Raw genomic sequence first — 19,790 nt, 5'->3', positions numbered from 1 at the left:
GGCACACCGTCTGCCTGGTTGTTGCCTCCCTCTGTGTTTTAGTTGAGCGGCACACCGCCTGCCTGGTTGTTGCCTCCCTCTGTGTTTTAGTGAGTGGCACACCGCCTGCCTGGTTGTTGCCTCCCTCTGTGTTTTAGTTGAGCGGCACACCGTCTGCCTGGGTTGTTGCCTCCCTCTGTGTTTTAGTTGAGCGGCACACCGTCTGCCTGGTTGTTGCCTCCCTCTGTGTTTTAGTGAGTGGCATACCGTCTGCCTGGTTGTTGCCTCCCTCTGTGTTTTAGTGAGTGGCATACCGTCTGCCTGGTTGTTGCCTCCCTCTGTGTTTTAGTTGAGTGGCATACCGTCTGCCTGGTTGTTGCCTCCCTCTGTGTTTTAGTGAGTGGCATACCGTCTGCCTGGTTGTTGCCTCCCTCTGTGTTTTAGTTGAGCGGCATACCGTCTGCCTGGGTTGTTGCCTCCCTCTGTGTTTTAGTTGAGCGGCACACCGTCTGCCTGGTTGTTGCCTCCCTCTGTGTTTTAGTGAGTGGCACACCGTCTGCCTGGTTGTTGCCTCCCTCTGTGTTTTAGTTGAGTGGCATACCGTCTGCCTGGTTGTTGCCTCCCTCTGTGTTTTAGTTGAGCGGCATACCGTCTGCCTGGGTTGTTGCCTCCCTCTGTGTTTTAGTTGAGTGGCACACCGTCTGCCTGGGTTGTTGCCTCCCTCTGTGTTTTAGTGAGTGGCACACCGCCTGCCTGGTTGTTGCCTCCCTCTGTGTTTTAGTGAGTGGCATACCGTCTGCCTGGGTTGTTGCCTCCCTCTGTGTTTTAGTTGAGCGGCATACCGTCTGCCTGGGTTGTTGCCTCCCTCTGTGTTTTAGTTGAGTGGCACACCGTCTGCCTGGGTTGTTGCCTCCCTCTGTGTTTTAGTGAGCGGCATACCGTCTGCCTGGTTGTTGCCTCCCTCTGTGTTTTAGTGAGTGGCATACCGTCTGCCTGGGTTGTTGCCTCCCTCTGTGTTTTAGTTGAGCGGCATACCGTCTGCCTGGTTGTTGCCTCCCTCTGTGTTTTAGTGAGTGGCATACCGTCTGCCTGGGTTGTTGCCTCCCTCTGTGTTTTAGTGAGTGGCATACCGTCTGCCTGGGTTGTTGCCTCCCTCTGTGTTTTAGTGAGTGGCATACCGTCTGCCTGGGTTGTTGCCTCCCTCTGTGTTTTAGTTGAGTGGCACACCGTCTGCCTGGGTTGTTGCCTCCCTCTGTGTTTTAGTGAGCGGCATACCGTCTGCCTGGGTTGTTGCCTCCCTCTGTGTTTTAGTTGAGTGGCACACCGTCTGCCTGGGTTGTTGCCTCCCTCTGTGTTTTAGTGAGCGGCATACCGTCTGCCTGGGTTGTTGCCTCCCTCTGTGTTTTAGTGAGTGGCATACCGTCTGCCTGGTTGTTGCCTCCCTCTGTGTTTTAGTTGAGTGGCACACCGTCTGCCTGGGTTGTTGCCTCCCTCTGTGTTTTAGTGAGCGGCATACCGTCTGCCTGGGTTGTTGCCTCCCTCTGTGTTTTAGTTGAGCGGCACACCGTCTGCCTGGGTTGTTGCCTCCCTCTGTGTTTTAGTTGAGTGGCATACCGTCTGCCTGGGTTGTTGCCTCCCTCTGTGTTTTAGTTGAGCGGCACACCGTCTGCCTGGGTTGTTGCCTCCCTCTGTGTTTTAGTTGAGTGGCACACCGTCTGCCTGGGTTGTTGCCTCCCTCTGTGTTTTAGTTGAGTGGCATACCGTCTGCCTGGGTTGTTGCCTCCCTCTGTGTTTTAGTTGAGCGGCACACCGTCTGCCTGGTTGTTGCCTCCCTCTGTGTTTTAGTTGAGCGGCACATTGTCTGCCTGGTTGTTGCCTCCCTCTGTGTTTTAGTTGAGTGGCATACCGTCTGCCTGGGTTGTTGCCTCCCTCTGTGTTTTAGTTGAGCGTAGGGATGTTCATTTTGAAAAATGTCCAAAATCGAAAATCGGGGAAAATTAACGATCAATTATCGATTATCGATCATATTAACTCATTGAGTGCCAGCCACTTTTGGAGAATGGACGCTCCCAGTGCCAGAGTTTCAGAGCGTTTTCAGTGATTTCTCGAGGCCCACAGAATATTGTGTGATATTACTATGTAAACACCAAACACGCACAAAGAACGATGAGACTCTCTTCTATCATCTGCAAAAAAAAGTTTATTGATACCATTTTGCGTTCTTTAGTTATGAGCCGGAGAAGATAGGCTGTTTTGAGCAAAAAGACAGGTTTCAAATTATAAGCTGAGATATTCAGCCTTTTGTGAAATGAAGCATTTCAAGCACATTCACTGACTCTAGCTAATATTTTCTGATGTAGTGACGTGGTGTAGTTGTGTGGTGCCTGCGTGCCCCACCCCCCTCTCCCCCCCTCAGCTGCAAACTCCTCCCCACACTAACACACAGCCTAACACGCACCCAGTCTATTTTCGGAGCGCTCCGTTTTTGTGCGCCTGGCGGCTCCCAGCGCGACACGGAAATGCCAAACTGGACTGCAGGGAAAGGTTTGGCCCTCCGGCGTCGGGTGCTGCCTTTCTGGCGGGTAATCGTGTGGAGAAACTATATGCAGACAGACAGACAGAGGCAGAGGAGCTCAGTTGTGGGCGTGGATTGACTGCGGTTCGCAGACAACGTCAGCTGCAGACAGAGCAATCTATATGGCTCTGGCTGCAGCATGCATCGGTTTCTCTTTGATCACTGCTTTTTCCTGCTGTTTTCCGGACCTTTCTGTAATCTGGAGAGCACTGTCGCCACCTAATGAGTCCGTAAAATAGGTTATACACCTTCAATAGCTCCCATATTTGTACAGGAGATGCCTGAGGCTTTGATCCACGTCCCACCGTCAAAAAACGCAATTGACGAACATACTCGTCCTTGGCACTCTACGTTACTAAACGAAATGACGAACATACTCGTCCATGGCACTCAATGAGTTAATAATAATATATATATATATATATATATATATATATATATATATATATATATTTATTTTTTTTACAAAATGAATGCCTATGGCAGAAAATACGAAAGACAACGTGTTCTCCTCAATGAACTCTTTATTTCAATGTGTCTCCTCTCCAACACTCTGCTGTCCCCGGCGCATGCCGGTGTGAATTCCCCATGTTTAAAACAGTTTTGTTGGCACAAAGGCCCGTGCCCAGCCAGAAAACTAGAGACTATATGAAGCTCCACCTCCCGTTAGTCGGCTGTGCAATTGAGTGGGGCGAGGAGGAACGAATTCCACCCAAACCTAGTCCGCAATTATTATTATTATTATTATTATTTTTTTTTTATAATAACAATAATCGATAAGAATTCCACATGATCGATTCCATTCCTTAACGATCAATTATTGATTTTCGATAACTGATGAACATCCCTACTTGAGCGGCATACCATCTGCCTGGGTTGCCTGAGTGAATTGTACGAGGTTGGGGAACAACACCTCTCCCACTCTGTTAAGGATGTTTGCGTTATGGATGTGTTTGTAAAAGATTAGCTAACCTCACAGTTGTTTGGTTTATTTAGCCAAATGACATTTGCACAGAGCAAGTTCTCTGTTGATAAGTTTAAGGACTGCAGTTCACATGAAAGGTACTATCCAACCTCGAGCACTGTTGGATATCATCAAGGTGTGACGTTAAATGCATTCTTGTAATTTAATTTGGTTATTTCCTACATTTCCCAGAATGACTTTTGACTTAGTGTTGTATACGTGTGTGGAGATGAAAAGAGCGATGATGATGATGATGGCGCAGAATTAATTTTCCCCAGCCGAGAAAAAGAGAGAGTGGAAACTGGAAAGAAGTGTCACGGTGTGCCGTGTCAGGTTGTCTGTCAGGTTGTCTGTGTCACGGTGTGCCGTGACTGTCAGGTTGTTCAAGTTACAAAAAAAGCCTTTGAAGAGGCCGTTGTATTTCACACGCTACTGAAGTCACATCTATGAAGGCGTGAGCTCTGGCTGCGTCGCATTCTGCTGTATTGAAGATGCTGCCAGTGGAGGAGTTGGTATCTTCTGCCTAGTCTAAGATGGATTTTAACATTGTGTTTTTTTCTTCAGCTGGACTTGGCTGTCTCCTTTTTTTAAACATTTATCCCACAAATGACAAGACACATCACAGTACATTACAAGACAATACAGGATGTTACATCACAGGTGGACATGAACAATATACCCAAACCAAACAACAATAGAAAGCATAAAATATGGCGTGTGTGTGTGTGGGGGGGGGGGTCTGAACCAGTTGTGATGGGTAATATTGAGCAAGCATATTTAGAATATTTTGAGGGTTGGTGAAGTTTGAGTATGGTGGAGAGAGAGAGAGGAATCAGCTCTGAATGAAATGCAGGAACGGGGAGTCGGGACCAGGTGTTATGGAATGTGGTCATATTGTTAATGGTTGAAGTGAGGAAAGGTTTGAGTGGTCAGATTGATCCAGTGGTTGATTGATCATTTTGTTCTGTCTCTACTCTGGTAACATTGTTGAGCGTCTATGCAAAATGGAAAAAGTGTAAAGAGTGTAGGGATGTCACGATACCAAAATTATGAGTTCGATACCGATACCTGCCTAAGTATCTCGATACCGATACTGAAACGATACCACGGCAAAAAACTAAAACATCAGGAAAAGTATTGGAATAAATAGAGGGGACAAAACATGGAACTTAAAACTTATTTTATTGATTTAACAAGGTAATGCACAGCCATGTAGTCATTTTACTACATGCTGGTAGTACTGCCACCACGTGTGGCGCTGAACATGCTAGAACTTTTATTATCTAGTGTAAAATTAACATAATCTCTCCTGTAAACATATTTTAAAGGAATGTGAACCGTTTAAACTTATAAATAATATAAATAAAATATATTTTCACACAGCTGCTACACTATTATAGCTATTTGTTTTATCAAAAAAAAGTACTCTGTACTTGCAGCTCCTAAGCTTCATTAACATGAAGTGCCTGATTTATGGTTAATCTAGTAATATATATTATTTTCACACATAAATGTAGGCTATTGAAATGTAGGTTTATTATGTGGTGTACCCCCCCCCCCCCATACATGTAGGCTAGGTGTTTTTTTTTTACAATTAATTCGTATATCATTAATAATTGGGATTATTGTAAATATTAGGATAGGTGACATCAGATGACTGCTTACCATGTAAAAGCTTTAATAACACTGGCATTGAGAGCCATAGTGTTATTAAATATTGTACATGGTATGCAGTCATCTGATGTCCCCTCCCCTAAACGTTACATGTCATGACTTGCTCCTTGGCAGAGATCTGTGCTCCAGCACATTGCCTCGTGTTTTACTGTAAACGAGTAGGCTATTGTGACAAGCGAACTTTTTCAGTGAAACAAGTTCGCTTGTCACACAATACTCGTTGGACTTATTTGAGGGCATGTATGTTTATCGTTCACGTTCGCTAACCTGTCGGTCTTTAAACTCTTTGAACAGGTCGGGGTGCCTGTCGGCAAGATGTTTAGCCAGGTTCGATGTGTTTGATCCTTTCGCTTGCGTCACGTTGAAGCACCTTTTACACACTGGTTTGGATGTGTCCACGGGCTTGCCTTCGCTGTCGGCAACGTAAGCAAAATATTTCCATATTTCGCTTCGTGCATCTGCTTTTTCTACAAGCGTTGGTCGGCTTGCAAGACTAGAAGAAGCCGCTGCCATTTTCGCTGCGTCTGTCCTGTGTGTCGGGGTGCTGTAGTGAGATATGAATGACTGTGGCCAGAGAGCGAGCAGAGAGGGAAGAGGGGAAAGTCGACACGCCCCCACATGAAGCAGACAGACAGAGACGAGCTTTTTTTCACTTTTCACGAGTCACCATTGGTTCAAGGCAAGGCTGTGTTGCCTTCACGTGAGGTGGGAGACAGGCTCTCAACTGTAATGCCGCTGTGTCTCTCTCCTCCGCTAACAAACACCACGGTCGCACACTGACGCAACCCATGACATTTTTTTAAGTATCGGTACTAAATTAACGTGGTATAGTATCCTTTTTAACGGCAGGGAACCGCGGTACCATACTAATACCGGTATACCGTGCAACCCTAAAAGAGTGTAAGGGCGGGTTCACACCAGAAAGTCCGGGTCCTTGGTTCGGGCCAGAGAAGAGGATGATACATTGTTTCGTTTTTCAGCTGGTTCGGTTTGCGTTCACAAGGCCAAAATCCATTAGTCCTGCCCACACGAACCAAAGTCACGTGGGCAGAAATCTCGTTCTGTTATTGGCCATACTGACTTCCTCCCGACAGTTTACGTTGAGGCCATCGGCCATTGTTGATGACCTGTCATTATGCGACACACAGTTAAGGCTGAATTATGCTCACCCTGCCGTGAAGGGCGCGGGGGTGGAGCGAGGGGCGGGCGCGTCAAATTACGTAAATTTCTTGGGCGTGGTTATTCGCTAGCTCAGGCGGCCACTCACGTTGTGCCTGATTTTTTTTCTAACAGCGCGAGCTTCTCTCCAAACATGGCTGCTTTCGAGCCACTGAAACCTGAACACTGAGCTGTGTTTTCACCACATTTCTTGACCCATGTGGTAGGCTATAAACTTAGATTTGCAACTGTTCGTTTTTAGTCATTTCACCAAGTAAATGTGTTGTGTTGAGAGCATGATTGAGAGAGATTAAAAGCAGCACAGAGTAGGCAATCAGGGCTGAGAAGTAAAAACAGCTTTCAGTAAAAACAAGTTTGGTGAGTCCTTCATGTGCTGATGTGCGGTTGTTTGAGAGTGAAAGCCACTCAGTACTGCACAGCGTTTCATTGCGACTTTTCACGGGCTGTTCTCACCATTGTACAATACATGCTGATCACTTTCTGAGTATAATGGCATCAGCCCCAGCGCGAGGTCTACACGGTGACTCACGGAGACTCGCGGGGCCCCATCCCCACGGAGCTTTGCTCGAGTATAAGAGCACCTTTACTCCATGTCAGAAAATAAAGATGGACGCACGTCGTTTAACCAGTCAATTTATGTCTGTTTATTTAGACAATTATATGTCAATAGAACAGTACACATTACAGACTCCACGTTTGTCCCCTGCTGCCACTAGTCATTTTTGTCTGTTTGTGATGTCGCTGGTAATGAGACGAGATAAGCTAGCTAACTGCTACAGCTAGCAAGCAGCTTCTTCTTCCGCGGGAGCTTCAAAAACAGGAAATAACACAAAAAATCACGTGCTTCCTCTGACTAGTCCGGGTGGGGTTCACACCAGAAATGGGCCGCTCCAGAGTTCGCTTGAGAGCGGACCGAGACCACCTCTCACAGGCGAACCAGAGCGCGGTTTCTAGTCCGCACCAGAGTTCAAGTAGGAGCGTTCACACCGACTATGGACCGTACTAAAGGGGAAAGGTCCGATAGACCGGACTAAACAAGGCTGGTGTGAACCCGCCTTTGTCCAAATGTTAGTCAAAACTTGACATTTTCAGCATGTAGCAACGCTAGCTTGATAGCTGATAGGTTGTTGTTATTTCACACAGCGGCAGAGGCATTTCATAGTGGACACGCAGGGAGCGGAAAGGGAAATCTCCCTTCCTCCGACTGAAATGGTCAGCACGGTGTTTTGTTTCTAGCTGCGGCCGGCACAGCTACACAGCCGCCCTACACATACATGACATGAGATCTGCATCCGCCACAACGACTGCATCCCTGGGCCGTTTCAACGCTGAAACAACAAGCGCCAAAAAGCACAGTAAAACAAAGATCACGCGGGGGGAAAGACCATGCGGGTGGGATGGTATCATTTTGGGTGTCAGCGCATGGAAGCTAGTTAATTTTTTTATGGGGCAAGTACAGAAAATTGTGCTGTGTTTGATGAAATTCTACTTTTTCTCCACCTCTCTTTCAGGTGATACGAAAAATGATGTGGCTGATGGACCACGTGTTCAAATACACCAACTTTGGCCTGGTGTCCCTGATCCACGGGGACTTCTTTATCAGACAGGTAAGACACCCACATTATCAGACAGGTAAGACACCCACATTATCAGACAGGTAAGACACCCACAACTGTTGAAAGCCCCCAGCTAACAGCTCAAACAAAGACCTCATTAGGTTACCTGTCAACATCACCTGGGAAGTCACTATTTGTTTGCGTTTATTCTTTCAAACCTTTTATTGACCCAAGGAAAGTGAAATGGGCACATGTGCTCTGCATTACGTACGCCCTGCTTCACATTCATTATGCTGCACACATTCATACCTGGGAGCCGCCCAGTACAACCGTTGTGTCTGTTGGCACCTGAGCAGCTGCACCAAAACACCTGAGCAGCTCCACCAAAACAGTCAGACAGACAGGAGAGCATTCCCGCCCTCCCTCGCTCCCCCCGCCCCCCAGGTCGAATCGGTGACCTCCGGGTCACAAGCCAACTCCTCCAACTTCTAGGCCGCCGCCGCTACGTCACCACGCTTGGCAGAAGTCACTCTGCTGTGGCCATCTGGTCGTCCCAGCTGGGCGGCAGATATGAGAGTCTCCTCTAAGACGGATGATGTCAGCGGACAGCAGCGTAGTGTAGGAGGCTCAGACTGAGCCTTTGTTGTGGGGGCAGCTGGAACACAGCAGCCCCTTGTGACAGACCTACACAGCCCAGTCCTTCCACTGGTCAGGGAATTCCTGTAATATGATGGAAGGTTGAGAGATTAATTCTAGACGAGTCATAATGTCATGGAGCTGAACAAATTCTCTGCATGTGATGGAATGTCACCGAATGCGACAAACTGATCCACTTACAGGACCCTAGCATCTTTCACGGTTTGTTCCACACACGTTTCCTGCAACAGATGGTGGTTACCGTGGTTATCAGCTGTTCTTGTTTTTTCTCTTTTTCTTTTTTCTCAGGGGCTACTTTTTAGGTATGCCAGGGCCAGCTCAAAATGTCTATACCAAAGACTTACAAATGCACTTGTTGTAACTGACTGCACTGCTGAATGTGATACATTATCTCAAATCAAAATGTACCAAGTTCTGCCACATTTGTTTTAGTGGAAAATAACTTAAATAATGAGTAAGCCCTATTTGGCGACTATTTATCCCTTTCGAAGTTTTTTGAGCTGCAAAAACAGCACAATCATGGCAGGAGGGAATACATTTTTTTAGGTGATGGAAATGCTCTGCCATAGTCATGGAATTTTACAGCAGGCAGCGTGGCCGGGGTGGAAAACCCAGAGTGTGCTAACTGCCTGGCAGGCAGAATGGCCGCGGTGGAGAACCCGGAGTGTGCTAACAGCCAGGCAGGCAGCATGGCCGCGGTGGAGAACCGGGAGTGTGCTAACAGCCAGGCAGGCAGAATGGCCGGGGTGGAGAACCCGGAGTGTGCTAACAGCCAGGCAGGCAGAATGGCCGGGGTGGAGAACCCGGAGTGTGCTAACAGCCAGGCAGGCAGAATGGCCGGGGTGGAGAACCCGGAGTGTGCTAACAGCCAGGCAGGCAGAATGGCCGGGGTGGAGAACCCGGAGTGTGCTAACAGCCAGGCAGGCAGAATGGCCGGGGTGGAGAACCCGGAGTGTGCTAACTGCCTGGCAGGCAGAATGGTCGGGGTGGAGAACCCGGAGTGTGCTAACAGCCAGGCAGGCAGGGTGGCCGGGGTGGAGAACCCGGAGTGTGCTAACAGCCAGGCAGGCAGCATGGCCGCGGTGGAGAACCCAGAGTGTGCTAACAGCCAGGCAGGCAGCGTTGGACGGCCCGGGCAGACTCGGTCATTTCCGCTGGCCCTGCTCCGCGATCCCCTCTGGCATCCTCATCTCCTGCATTCCTGACATCCTTCCCCAGAATACCTCGCCCGCCCTCACGCAGCCCCAACCTCCCAAAGCATCTGCTGCCCTCTCAGACTGACAGGCAGTCTCTCACATTGTTCTGCTCATCACCATTACAGCACGCTTTGATGGCTCAGGTCAATGATGTACAAGGCTCTAAATTTAGATTTTGATTTTATTTATTTATTTATTTAAACTTGCTACCACTACTGCAACTTTCAAAACTTATAAAGGCACACGCGCAGTTTGGAGCCTAGAAACATAAGATTTACTTTCATTTCTTGACGGAGCAGCTAGATAGGTGTTCGTATCATGTTTTGATACGAATCTCTTGTGAGATTAAGTATCAGGAAGTGGATTTAATGTCATTAAATGCTAAACCTGCTTTGAGGTAAATAAAGTCAGGTTGGTGTTTGATTGGCTAAAACAGAGCAGATGACAGGAGAGATGCCATGCTTGCTACAAAGTCACAAGGCAATTATTTGCAGCTGCATCAATGTGACCAAATGCAATTTTGACGTCACAAAGAAATGTTGGCCGCATTTGCAGCCAAAGTGGTCACACTCTAGAGCCTTGTTATAAATCTCAATCTCAGTTCCCATGATTTAATCACTGTATAATTTGGTGATATTGAAACATTTAATGTAATGTACTGTACTGTGACCAGTCACAGCCATTGAATGTGCACTGCATACTTATTTGTCTGTATACAGCTGCGCTTCCATGTGACTAGCAGGAGCCTAGTAGAAACTGAGTTGAGCTCAGCTGCTGGCTTGGAAGACAGGCTGGCTGAGGACTTCAGATCAGAGAGTCCATAGTACCTCTGGTCTGGATACACCCACTAAAAAAGATACAATGGTTCGGTTTCGCCACCCAATCTTTTGTACGCGTACGCTCATTCGGTTCTGTGTCCCCCCCACTCCCCACGTGGGTCTGATCTCCTTGGAGAGTATCTGTCCAATCAGCTGTCAGAATTTCATGTCAATCTACGATTACATCACAGCTGGATTAGCCTAACACAGGAGGAGCCTATGGAGCAAATTGTGTTTGAAGTGTCACTTTCAGACTGCTGCTGCTCTACTGTTCTGTGAGTCGCCAAATGACAAACATGACCTTGTACGCACATTGGCACATTAGAGATCAATCTGATCAACTTTTGATTTTGTGCTTTCTGTGTCGATATTGCGGCAGTGCGCCGCAGAAGAGCCGTGCGTCACTCACGTCACACACGCAGCCCGAGGAGAAGAGGAGAGCCTGTAGGACCAAAACAACTTGTTGTTCCTGCAGCAGCGATCTCTCACTGCGAGTTCAGGCAGGCACAGAGCAATAACTAAAAACCATCAGAGGTAGTGATGCAAGGCTCAGGTTTGTTTTTACTCACAACCACCTGACTCGTCAACATCCGAACCCGCCCGTTCTACAACGCAGGGATAGTTTATGTTCAAATAAAGAGACAGTATTTACTTTACTTTTGAAAGAAAGCCAGTATTTACTTTACTTTTGAAAGAAAGTCTGTTGATTGAGTAATACTGGACTTTAATTTCCAGTGAAAAAGCTTTCATTCAGGAAAACTTAAGGTAAATACATTGTGTAAATTGGATTTTTGCAATTGTACTTCCCCTGCCCAGTGCACCAGATATAGGTCTATATACCAAACAAAAACTGTGACCCCCAAAACGTGATATGAACCGTCACACCCACTCAAGGCCTGTTCTATGAAGGTTTAAATATAAACTTCACTGACATGGAGAGAAAAAAGATCTCCGGTTGGTTGGCAGCTAAGATTAATACTGCAACTGATATTTCACATTAATCATCAAAATACAATTGTTTGGGCAAAATAATCAGATCATTTTAGCCATAGTGGCCATCGTATCATGTGTGTATGTGTACTGTATGTGTGTGCGTGCGTGTGCACTGTTCAGTTGTTTGTAGTAGAATTGCACACCACTGCAACACAACTATGGTAATGCATTTAGAATGGCTTTTGACCGGCCTAACTAAAAATCAATCACAACTCTCGCGCTCGTCACTGTGCTCTCCCTGCTAATGCTCTTAATGTTGCCACGGCCAACATGTATTGCTTCCATTTGATTCATTCCATTAGCTCTGGTCTGAGTGCTCCACAGCAGTGCTCCACAGTAGTGCTCCACAGCAGTGCTCCACAGTAGTGCTCCACAGCAGTGCTCCACAGTAGTGCTCCACAGTAGTGCTCCACACAGTATTACTGCACCTAAGCCCTGCTTTTTGTTTGTAGCTTTTCTCTTCTTTATATTAATTACAGCAAACTCTACTCCTTTTTTTCTGATTTTCCCCCTATTTTCTCCCCAATTGTATTTGGTCAATTTCCCCCTGCTGCCCCGGTCGCTTCTCCACCCTGGCACCCTCTGCCGATCTGGGGCGAGCCGTAGACTAGCACCATGCTTCCTCCGATACATGCGCAGTTGCCAGCCGCTTCTTTTCACCTGACAGCGGGGAGCTTTACCGGCAGGACGTAGCATGCGGGGAGGATCACGCGATTCCCACCAGTTCCCTTCCGCCCCGAAACAGGCGCCCCGACCGACCAGAGGAGGCGCTAGTGCAGTGACCAGGACACATACCCCCAATGCGGCTTCCCACCCGCAGACACAGCAGGCAGGGAATCTACCGCTGCACTACCCGGACGCCCGGCAAACTGTACTCTTCTTAACAATTCAATTAATTTAGCATTGGGCCTTATCTGCCTATTTTGCATTGCTTCAAGATATTGGCACTAGTTTATAAAGTATTCAAGTGAAGACAAGTGAAGCTGGATTGGAAAGGAGAGAAATGATAACACCCCATTGGCAGAATGTTTCACATGTGATTATTATATCTATAAATAATCCATTCGTCTGTCGTTCCCAGGGTAAAGCTCACCGGGACAAGCAGCTGGTCTACCTGAAGGACCACCTGGACAGATACTACCACAGCCGCGACAGGAAGTGGATAGTGCTGTTCCCCGAGGGCGGCTTCCTGCGCAAGCGGCGGGAAACCAGCCAGACATTTGCCAAGAAGAACTCCCTCCCCCACCTGACCCACGTGACGCTGCCTCGTCTGGGCGCCACCCAGGTCATCCTGAAGTCCCTGAGAGCCCAGCAGGAGAACGGCAGCGTGGGCGAGACTGGGACCCCCAACCAGTCAGGTGCCTAACACACACACACACACACACACACACACACACACACACACACACACACACACACACACACACACACACACACACACACACACACACACACACACACACACACACACACACACACACACACACACACACACACACACACACACACACACACACACACACACACACACACACACACACACACACACACACACACACACACAAAACACACATCATCTCCATATATTTTCTCCCTGGCCCTTATTTCTTTTCCCCAGCTCTTCTCTATTGATTATTCTAACAACACAGCAGTATTCGTTTCATCTGCTGCAGCCGCTGTGGCTCTGATCATTGTACTGCTTACTTGTGTTTGATTGTAATATAGGTGATCTAGAAATGTAAGATTATTCTACTCATATATTCTTGTAAGTTGCTCTGGAGAAAGTAAATGTCCACTGCTGACACCAGTAGGAAGGATTGAGTGTATGAATCAGTACATAATAAGGCTGTCCGCAGCTAAATACATTCTTGGCCAAGTTGTCTGTGCATAGAGAAAGCTGAAGTTGTATCTCTCCCACAGTGTACTGTTCCTATGGTACATCCATGCATCCTGATAATAACGTGACCCTTTACTGATCCCCATTAGGGATCTGCTTGCCCCGCCTCCACAGGGAGGTCAGGGGTCAGCTACAGAGCAGCAGCCTTACCATGCCTTCACACCAAAGCGAAAAAAGCTTCACCTCGCACAAATTATCCGCCAAAGTCGAAAAATCTCAACTCGAGCCAACAGCATTGACGTCAGCGAATCAGCGGCGGGTAGGCCTGCGTCCAGACAAGAATGAAAGATTCATTGGGGCTGGTTACCAGGCTACATCTCCCCTGGGTCACATCACTCCTTACACTGACACAAACCTGCATGCTGCCATGCCGGCATGCCAGCTGGTACCCACTCTGCATATTCACTGCTGTCACATGAAAACCTTGTTGACTTAACAGGGATCTGGAGACGGGAAAAAAACAGCTTGATTTTTCATATTGAGAACCATGAATTTGAAATGTTTCCATGGATTTTGAATGGGTTCTGTTGGGCCTTGCTTAAAGGAGAATTTCGATATTTTTCAACCTGCATCCTATTTTCATATTTGTTTATGTATAACTAAGTCATGTGAACAGAACATTTTGAAATTGGTGCTGTATTCACCAAGATCGCTTCAGTCGCTTTTCTCACATGCGCCTTCTGCCTCGGCAGCCGTACATCCACTAAACAAGCCTATTTTTGCAACGGACACTGACAGGCTCAGATTGTTATAGAGAGCCAATGTGGAACGTCACTTCTTGCTTCAGCACTGTACCAGAGATTTTCATCCGCCATTTATTTTCCCATACACATTTCGTAAAATGCTTATAAAAATAGTTTTACTTGTTCAAACCAAACGGTTCAGATATATTTAGAAACAGGAGAGCTCGCATAACATTTCACTCGGACCAAAACGTAAAAAAAATGCGGGTTTAAAGAAAATATTTTTTCAATGTTGTTTTTTAAAGTTTTGGCCTGAGTGAAATGTTCTATGGTCTCTCCCGATTCTAAATATAGCTGAACCGTTTGGTTTAACTAAAGTAAAACTATTTTTATAAGCATTTTATGAAATGTCTATGGGACAATAAATTGCAGAAGAAAATCTCTGGTACAGTGCTGAAGCAGGAAGTGACGTTCACTTTGCCTCTCTATTGTAAAGGAGAGCGAGAAAATGAACGCTTGTTTAACCTTGCAGTAGCTGGTTCACCCCCTCCTCTCAGCCTGTTGCTCCTCTCTCCATGTCCGGCACCTCCGTTTGTATACATATAGTGTTACTCCGGCTCAAATAAATACGAGCGGCCATCAAATTCAAATGCATTGTCCATATTCTCTCGAAATCAGGAAAATATTCAGCCATAACCTACCAAATCCTTCAGCTACTGTATGCTGTTGCTCCAAATGAAACTTGGCACTTTTCCTGCAACACCACAACTCTGGTGAGACTCAGGTCCCACACACACACACACGCACGCACGCACGCACGCACGCACGCACGCACGCACGCACACACACACACACACACACACACACACACACACACACACACACACACACACACACACACACACACACACACAGTCCTGATCTGGGATCAGCAGGCAGTTGGAGGTCAATAGAAGAGCTTCCATTTCTCTGTATGATATAATAAGGATATGAGCCGGTGCGTGGCAGAAAATAAGCTTTTTACAGGATGTACGCACGGTTCCCACATGCCCTATCATCCTCTGTTCCAGGCCGTTGCCTGGCGGATTCTTGTTCAATACTGCATCCATTTCAGAAATGTGTGTTCTGGGTGAGTCGTAAAAAAAAAAAGTGAAAAGAAGTTGTAAAATACAGAAATTCTCCTTTAATGATGTCTTTATTATTGTCACCCGGTTTTTATTTGATGTTTTTCTTGAGGAGGTTTCCGGGTCTCAAAACGTTTTTTTTCCCTTCTTTCTTTCCTTACCCCACAGTCCCTGTGACGACTCCTGCTATGCTGGCTATAATAATGGACTGTGTAGTACAGGTCTTCATCAAACAGGGTTTTATGTTGGCGAGCAGGACAGGGATGGACCGTGCTTCAAAGGCATCAGATCATCACATCTTTGTCACAGTGTCCTCTGGGAGCCATCACGGTCCCTGAAACCCCAGCAGGATTTGCGGAAGAGTAATTTATTCTGTCTAGAGAGACCACCCCTAAATACAGCCAATTAACTCGTCCATCTCTGCAATTAACAGCCTTTGAAAATTACATTTCTTTTCATTCTATTTTTCCTACCATTTCCACCCTTTTTTGCAGAATTTAAGAAAGAAGAGTTTACATGTTTTTCACGCCACCAGGTGCAGAAATCCACTGCCATATACATACATGTGCGATGAGTGTCCAATGCCCACACAATGCTCATTGCTTACATTTGCGTTTCTTGGCTTTGGCCACAAAATCCATTTGAAAGGAGTGCTGTGTTAATAGCAATTTGAACAGTGTTTGGAGCAGCACTATTGAGAACATGGCTCAGGGACTTGAGCCTTCCAGCAGTTTGCTAACACAGCTCCTGCAGTCCTCCAGCCTCAGCACTAACAGCCAAAAGGCTGTGTTGATCCCGTCACAGGGCACACTGTCAGGCCAGATGGAAAGTATCACTTAATCAGCTGTCGTAAAAATTCAAATAAGATAAGCAAGGCTGATATAGTTCTGCAGTTTTTTTTGCTGTATGTGCAGGTTGGTTTTTCTGCTAATTTGGCACAAAGGCCATTTCATCAGTGTCACACACTTTGATGGTTGCAGAGGTTCTGTTTATGTGACAAGGGTAACGTTTTGAATGTCAGGGTCATTCATTGACAGGAGATGACCCTTTTCCCTGCGTTTAATAGTTATATAGTTATAGTTCATGTCCTTGGTCTTTCTTCATCTCCCGCTGGCCTTCTGTACAGTACCACAGGAATGAGTCCGGAAAACATGGCTGCTAACACTTCCGGCTTGTAGGTGTAAAAGGCAATGGGATTTTTATATGGAATTTCGTTCTGCACTCAGAGCCTGCTGACTCACACACAGACACATGGGCCACTGAGAGCCTGCTGACTCACACACAGACACATGGGCCACTGAGAGCCTGCTGACTCACACACAGACACATGGGCCACTGAGAGCCTGCTGACTCACACACAGACACATGGGCCACTGAGAGCCTGCTGACTCACACACAGACACATGGGCCACTTGACTCAGAGCCTGCTGACTCACACACAGACACATGGGCCACTTGACTCAGAGCCTGCTGACTCACACACAGACACATGGGCCACTTGACTCGGAGCCTGCTGACTCACACACAGACACATGGGCCACTCAGAGCCTGCTGACTCACACACAGACACATGGGCCACTTGACTCGGAGCCTGCTGACTCACACACAGTGAGTGTGTGGCTGCGTGTATCATTCAGCCATGCAATGTCATGCGGGGTAAACACAACCCCTGTGCAGGGCAGACTCAAAGCATGCGGGGTAAACACAACCCCTGTGCAGGGCAGACTCAAAGCATGCAGGGTAAACACAAACCCTGTGCAGGGCAGACTCAAAGCATGCAGGGTAAACAACCCCTGTGCAGGGCAGACTCAAAGCATGCAGGGTAAACACAAACCCTGTGCAGGGCAGACTCAAAGCATGCAGGGTAAACACAAACCCTGTGCAGGGCAGACTCAAAGCATGCAGGGTAAACACAACCCCTGTGCAGGGCAGACTCAAAGCATGCAGGGTAAACACAAACCCTGTGCAGGGCAGACTCAAAGCATGCGGGGTAAACACAAACCCTGTGCAGGGCAGACTCAAAGCATGCAGGGTAAACACAAACCCTGTGCAGGGCAGACTCAAAGCATGCAGGGTAAACACAACCCCTGTGCAGGGCAGACTCAAAGCATGCAGGGTAAACACAAACCCTGTGCAGGGCAGACTCAAAGCATGCGGGGTAAACACAACCCCTGTGCAGGGCAGACTCAAAGCATGCGGGGTAAACACAACCCCTGTGCAGGGCAGACTCAAAGCATGCGGGGTAAACACAACCCCTGTGCAGGGCAGACTCAAAGCATGCGGGGTAAACACAAACCCTGTGCAGGGCAGACTCAAAGCATGTGGGGTAAACACAAACCCTGTGTAGGGTAGACTCAAAGCATGCAGGGTAAACACAAACCCTGTGCAGGGCAGACTCAAAGCATGCAGGGTAAACACAAACCCTGTGCAGGGCAGACTCAAAGCATGCAGGGTAAACACAACCCCTGTGCAGGGCAGACTCAAAGCATGCGGGGTAAACACAAACCCTGTGCAGGGCAGACTCAAAGCATGTGGGGTAAACACAAACCCTGTGTAGGGTAGGCTCAAAGCATGCAGGGTAAACACAAACCCTGTGTAGGGTAGACTCAAAGCATGCGGGGTAAACACAAACCCTGTGTAGGGTAGACTCAAAGCATGCAGGGTAAACACAAACCCTGTGTAGGGTAGACTCAAAGCATGTGGGGTAAACACAACCCTGTGTAGGGTAGACTCAAAGCATGCAGGGTAAACACAAACCCTGTGTAGGGTAGACTCAAAGCATGCAGGGTAAACACAAACCCTGTGTAGGGTAGACTCAAAGCATGTGGGGTAAACACAAACCCTGTGTAGGGTAGACTCAAAGCATGCAGGGTAAACACAAACCCTGTGCAGGGCAGACTCAAAGCATGCGGGGTAAACACAAACCCTGTGTAGGGTAGACTCAAAGCATGCAGGGTAAACACAAACCCTGTGTAGGGTAGACTCAAAGCATGTGGGGTAAACACAACCCTGTGCAGGGCAGACTCAAAGCATGTGGGGTAAACACAAACCCTGTGCAGGGCAGACTCAAAGCATGTGGGTCAGAGGAGTTCACCGCCTGCAGAAGTGCTCGATGTGTAATAGCAGATAAAAAGCACTGATAAATCGTGCTTATATGTAATAAAACAGTACAGGTGGTGCGGGGGAGCAAAGTTCACCACTGAGAGTCATTTAGAGATGGCCCTCTTAACCTGCAACTCGCTCGATGGGAGGGACAGGTGTGTTCCCCAGCCGTTGCGATTGGCCCGTCGAGTGGCCTGACGGAGAGCCAGACATCTGCCAGCGAGCGCGTTTCCTTCCTCTAAAGTGTTTACAGAGGGACGGGGCGCCTCTGATGTGGTTTCAAATGACCAGGCTGTTATTACAGTATTGTTTGTCACGGCGAGCGGGGAAGCGGCGATACTTTGGCACGCGGCCCGGTTCTTTGGCCGGCCACTCGCGGGAGACGATGGCTGCCTTTCAGCACACCGGGGCCGAGATCCGGATCCCATTACCCTCACAGGGGGGATGGCTGCGCTGTTAGCCATATTGGTCATTATCCAGTCACCGCTATATGGCAGTAAATGCTGGTTTGGTGAGCTAGCTAACCTCCTCAGCTGCCTCCCCATCTGGTGTTGAACTTTGAAACCAATGCAGGTTATTACATGAACAGAGGATTAGAAAGTTAGTGAGAGTGATGAGGTTCCTCCTCACTTAATCACCTGAGCCATATCGATGTCGCTGTGGTGGCAGAGTGGACTCCCAGCCTTGTGCATAGGGCTGTGCTGTGCTCTGCCTACTGCTACAATACTGATTGTCTGATGCTTCAAAATAGGAGGTAATATAACAGCTGAGCTCAGGTAGTAGCCTAATATGGGAATCCCATTTGGATCCCATCCCATAGTGAGGAAGTGTTGAGTGTTTAGTAAAGCAGGTGGGGTGGGCCAAATGCTGCACAGAAAATCATTTCAGCAAAGCCAGGTAGCGGAACAAGTCGAGAGCTTAAATTGGAAGAATTGCAACTGTGTCTGCATCAGATATCGTCCGATGATATCCAGCCCCGCTTGCGTGTCTATGCACACTCATCGCGTCCAGTAGACAGGCATACACTAGAAATAAAATGCACAAAAAAACAAGTATAATTGTCAAATATATGCTGAGACTTCACTTGACAATGAATCCATTTGATTTGACACTGGATTTTACTCAGCCTCGACTCAGCCTTCCTTCAAGACTGATTCAGCAAAGTCCCTGTTCCTTTCTTATTTTGAAAGCCACCGTATATTTAACACTGTGAGGTATATTTAACACTGTGAGGTATATTTAACACTGAGGTATATTTAACACAGTGAGGTATATTTAACACTGTGAGGTATATTTAACACTGAGGTATATTTAACACGGTGAGGTATATTTAACACGGTGAGGTATATTTAACACTGAGGTATATTTAACACGGTGAGGTATATGGTGAGGT

The 19,790-nt window shown here is 47.3% G+C and overlaps 1 protein-coding gene across 1 annotated transcript in view; it reads left to right on the top strand.

Annotated features, from left to right (window-relative positions):
• Positions 1–19,790, top strand: part of lpgat1 (lysophosphatidylglycerol acyltransferase 1) — a gene marked incomplete at its 3' end in the record, with an annotated part of 60,768 nt that overhangs the window by 21,952 nt on the left and 19,026 nt on the right. The window contains exons 4-5 of the mRNA XM_083643367.1: positions 7,883–7,978; positions 12,673–12,949. Coding sequence (XP_083499493.1) covers positions 7,883–7,978; positions 12,673–12,949 — 373 coding nt within the window. The remainder of the gene's footprint in view (positions 1–7,882; positions 7,979–12,672; positions 12,950–19,790) is intronic.

Source organism: Poromitra crassiceps (genome assembly GCF_964638095.1).
Source record: "Poromitra crassiceps genome assembly, chromosome: 9".
NCBI lineage: Eukaryota > Metazoa > Chordata > Actinopteri > Beryciformes > Melamphaidae > Poromitra > Poromitra crassiceps.
Note: the sequence above shows the minus strand (reverse complement) of the source record. Positions and strands in the feature narration are given on the sequence as shown.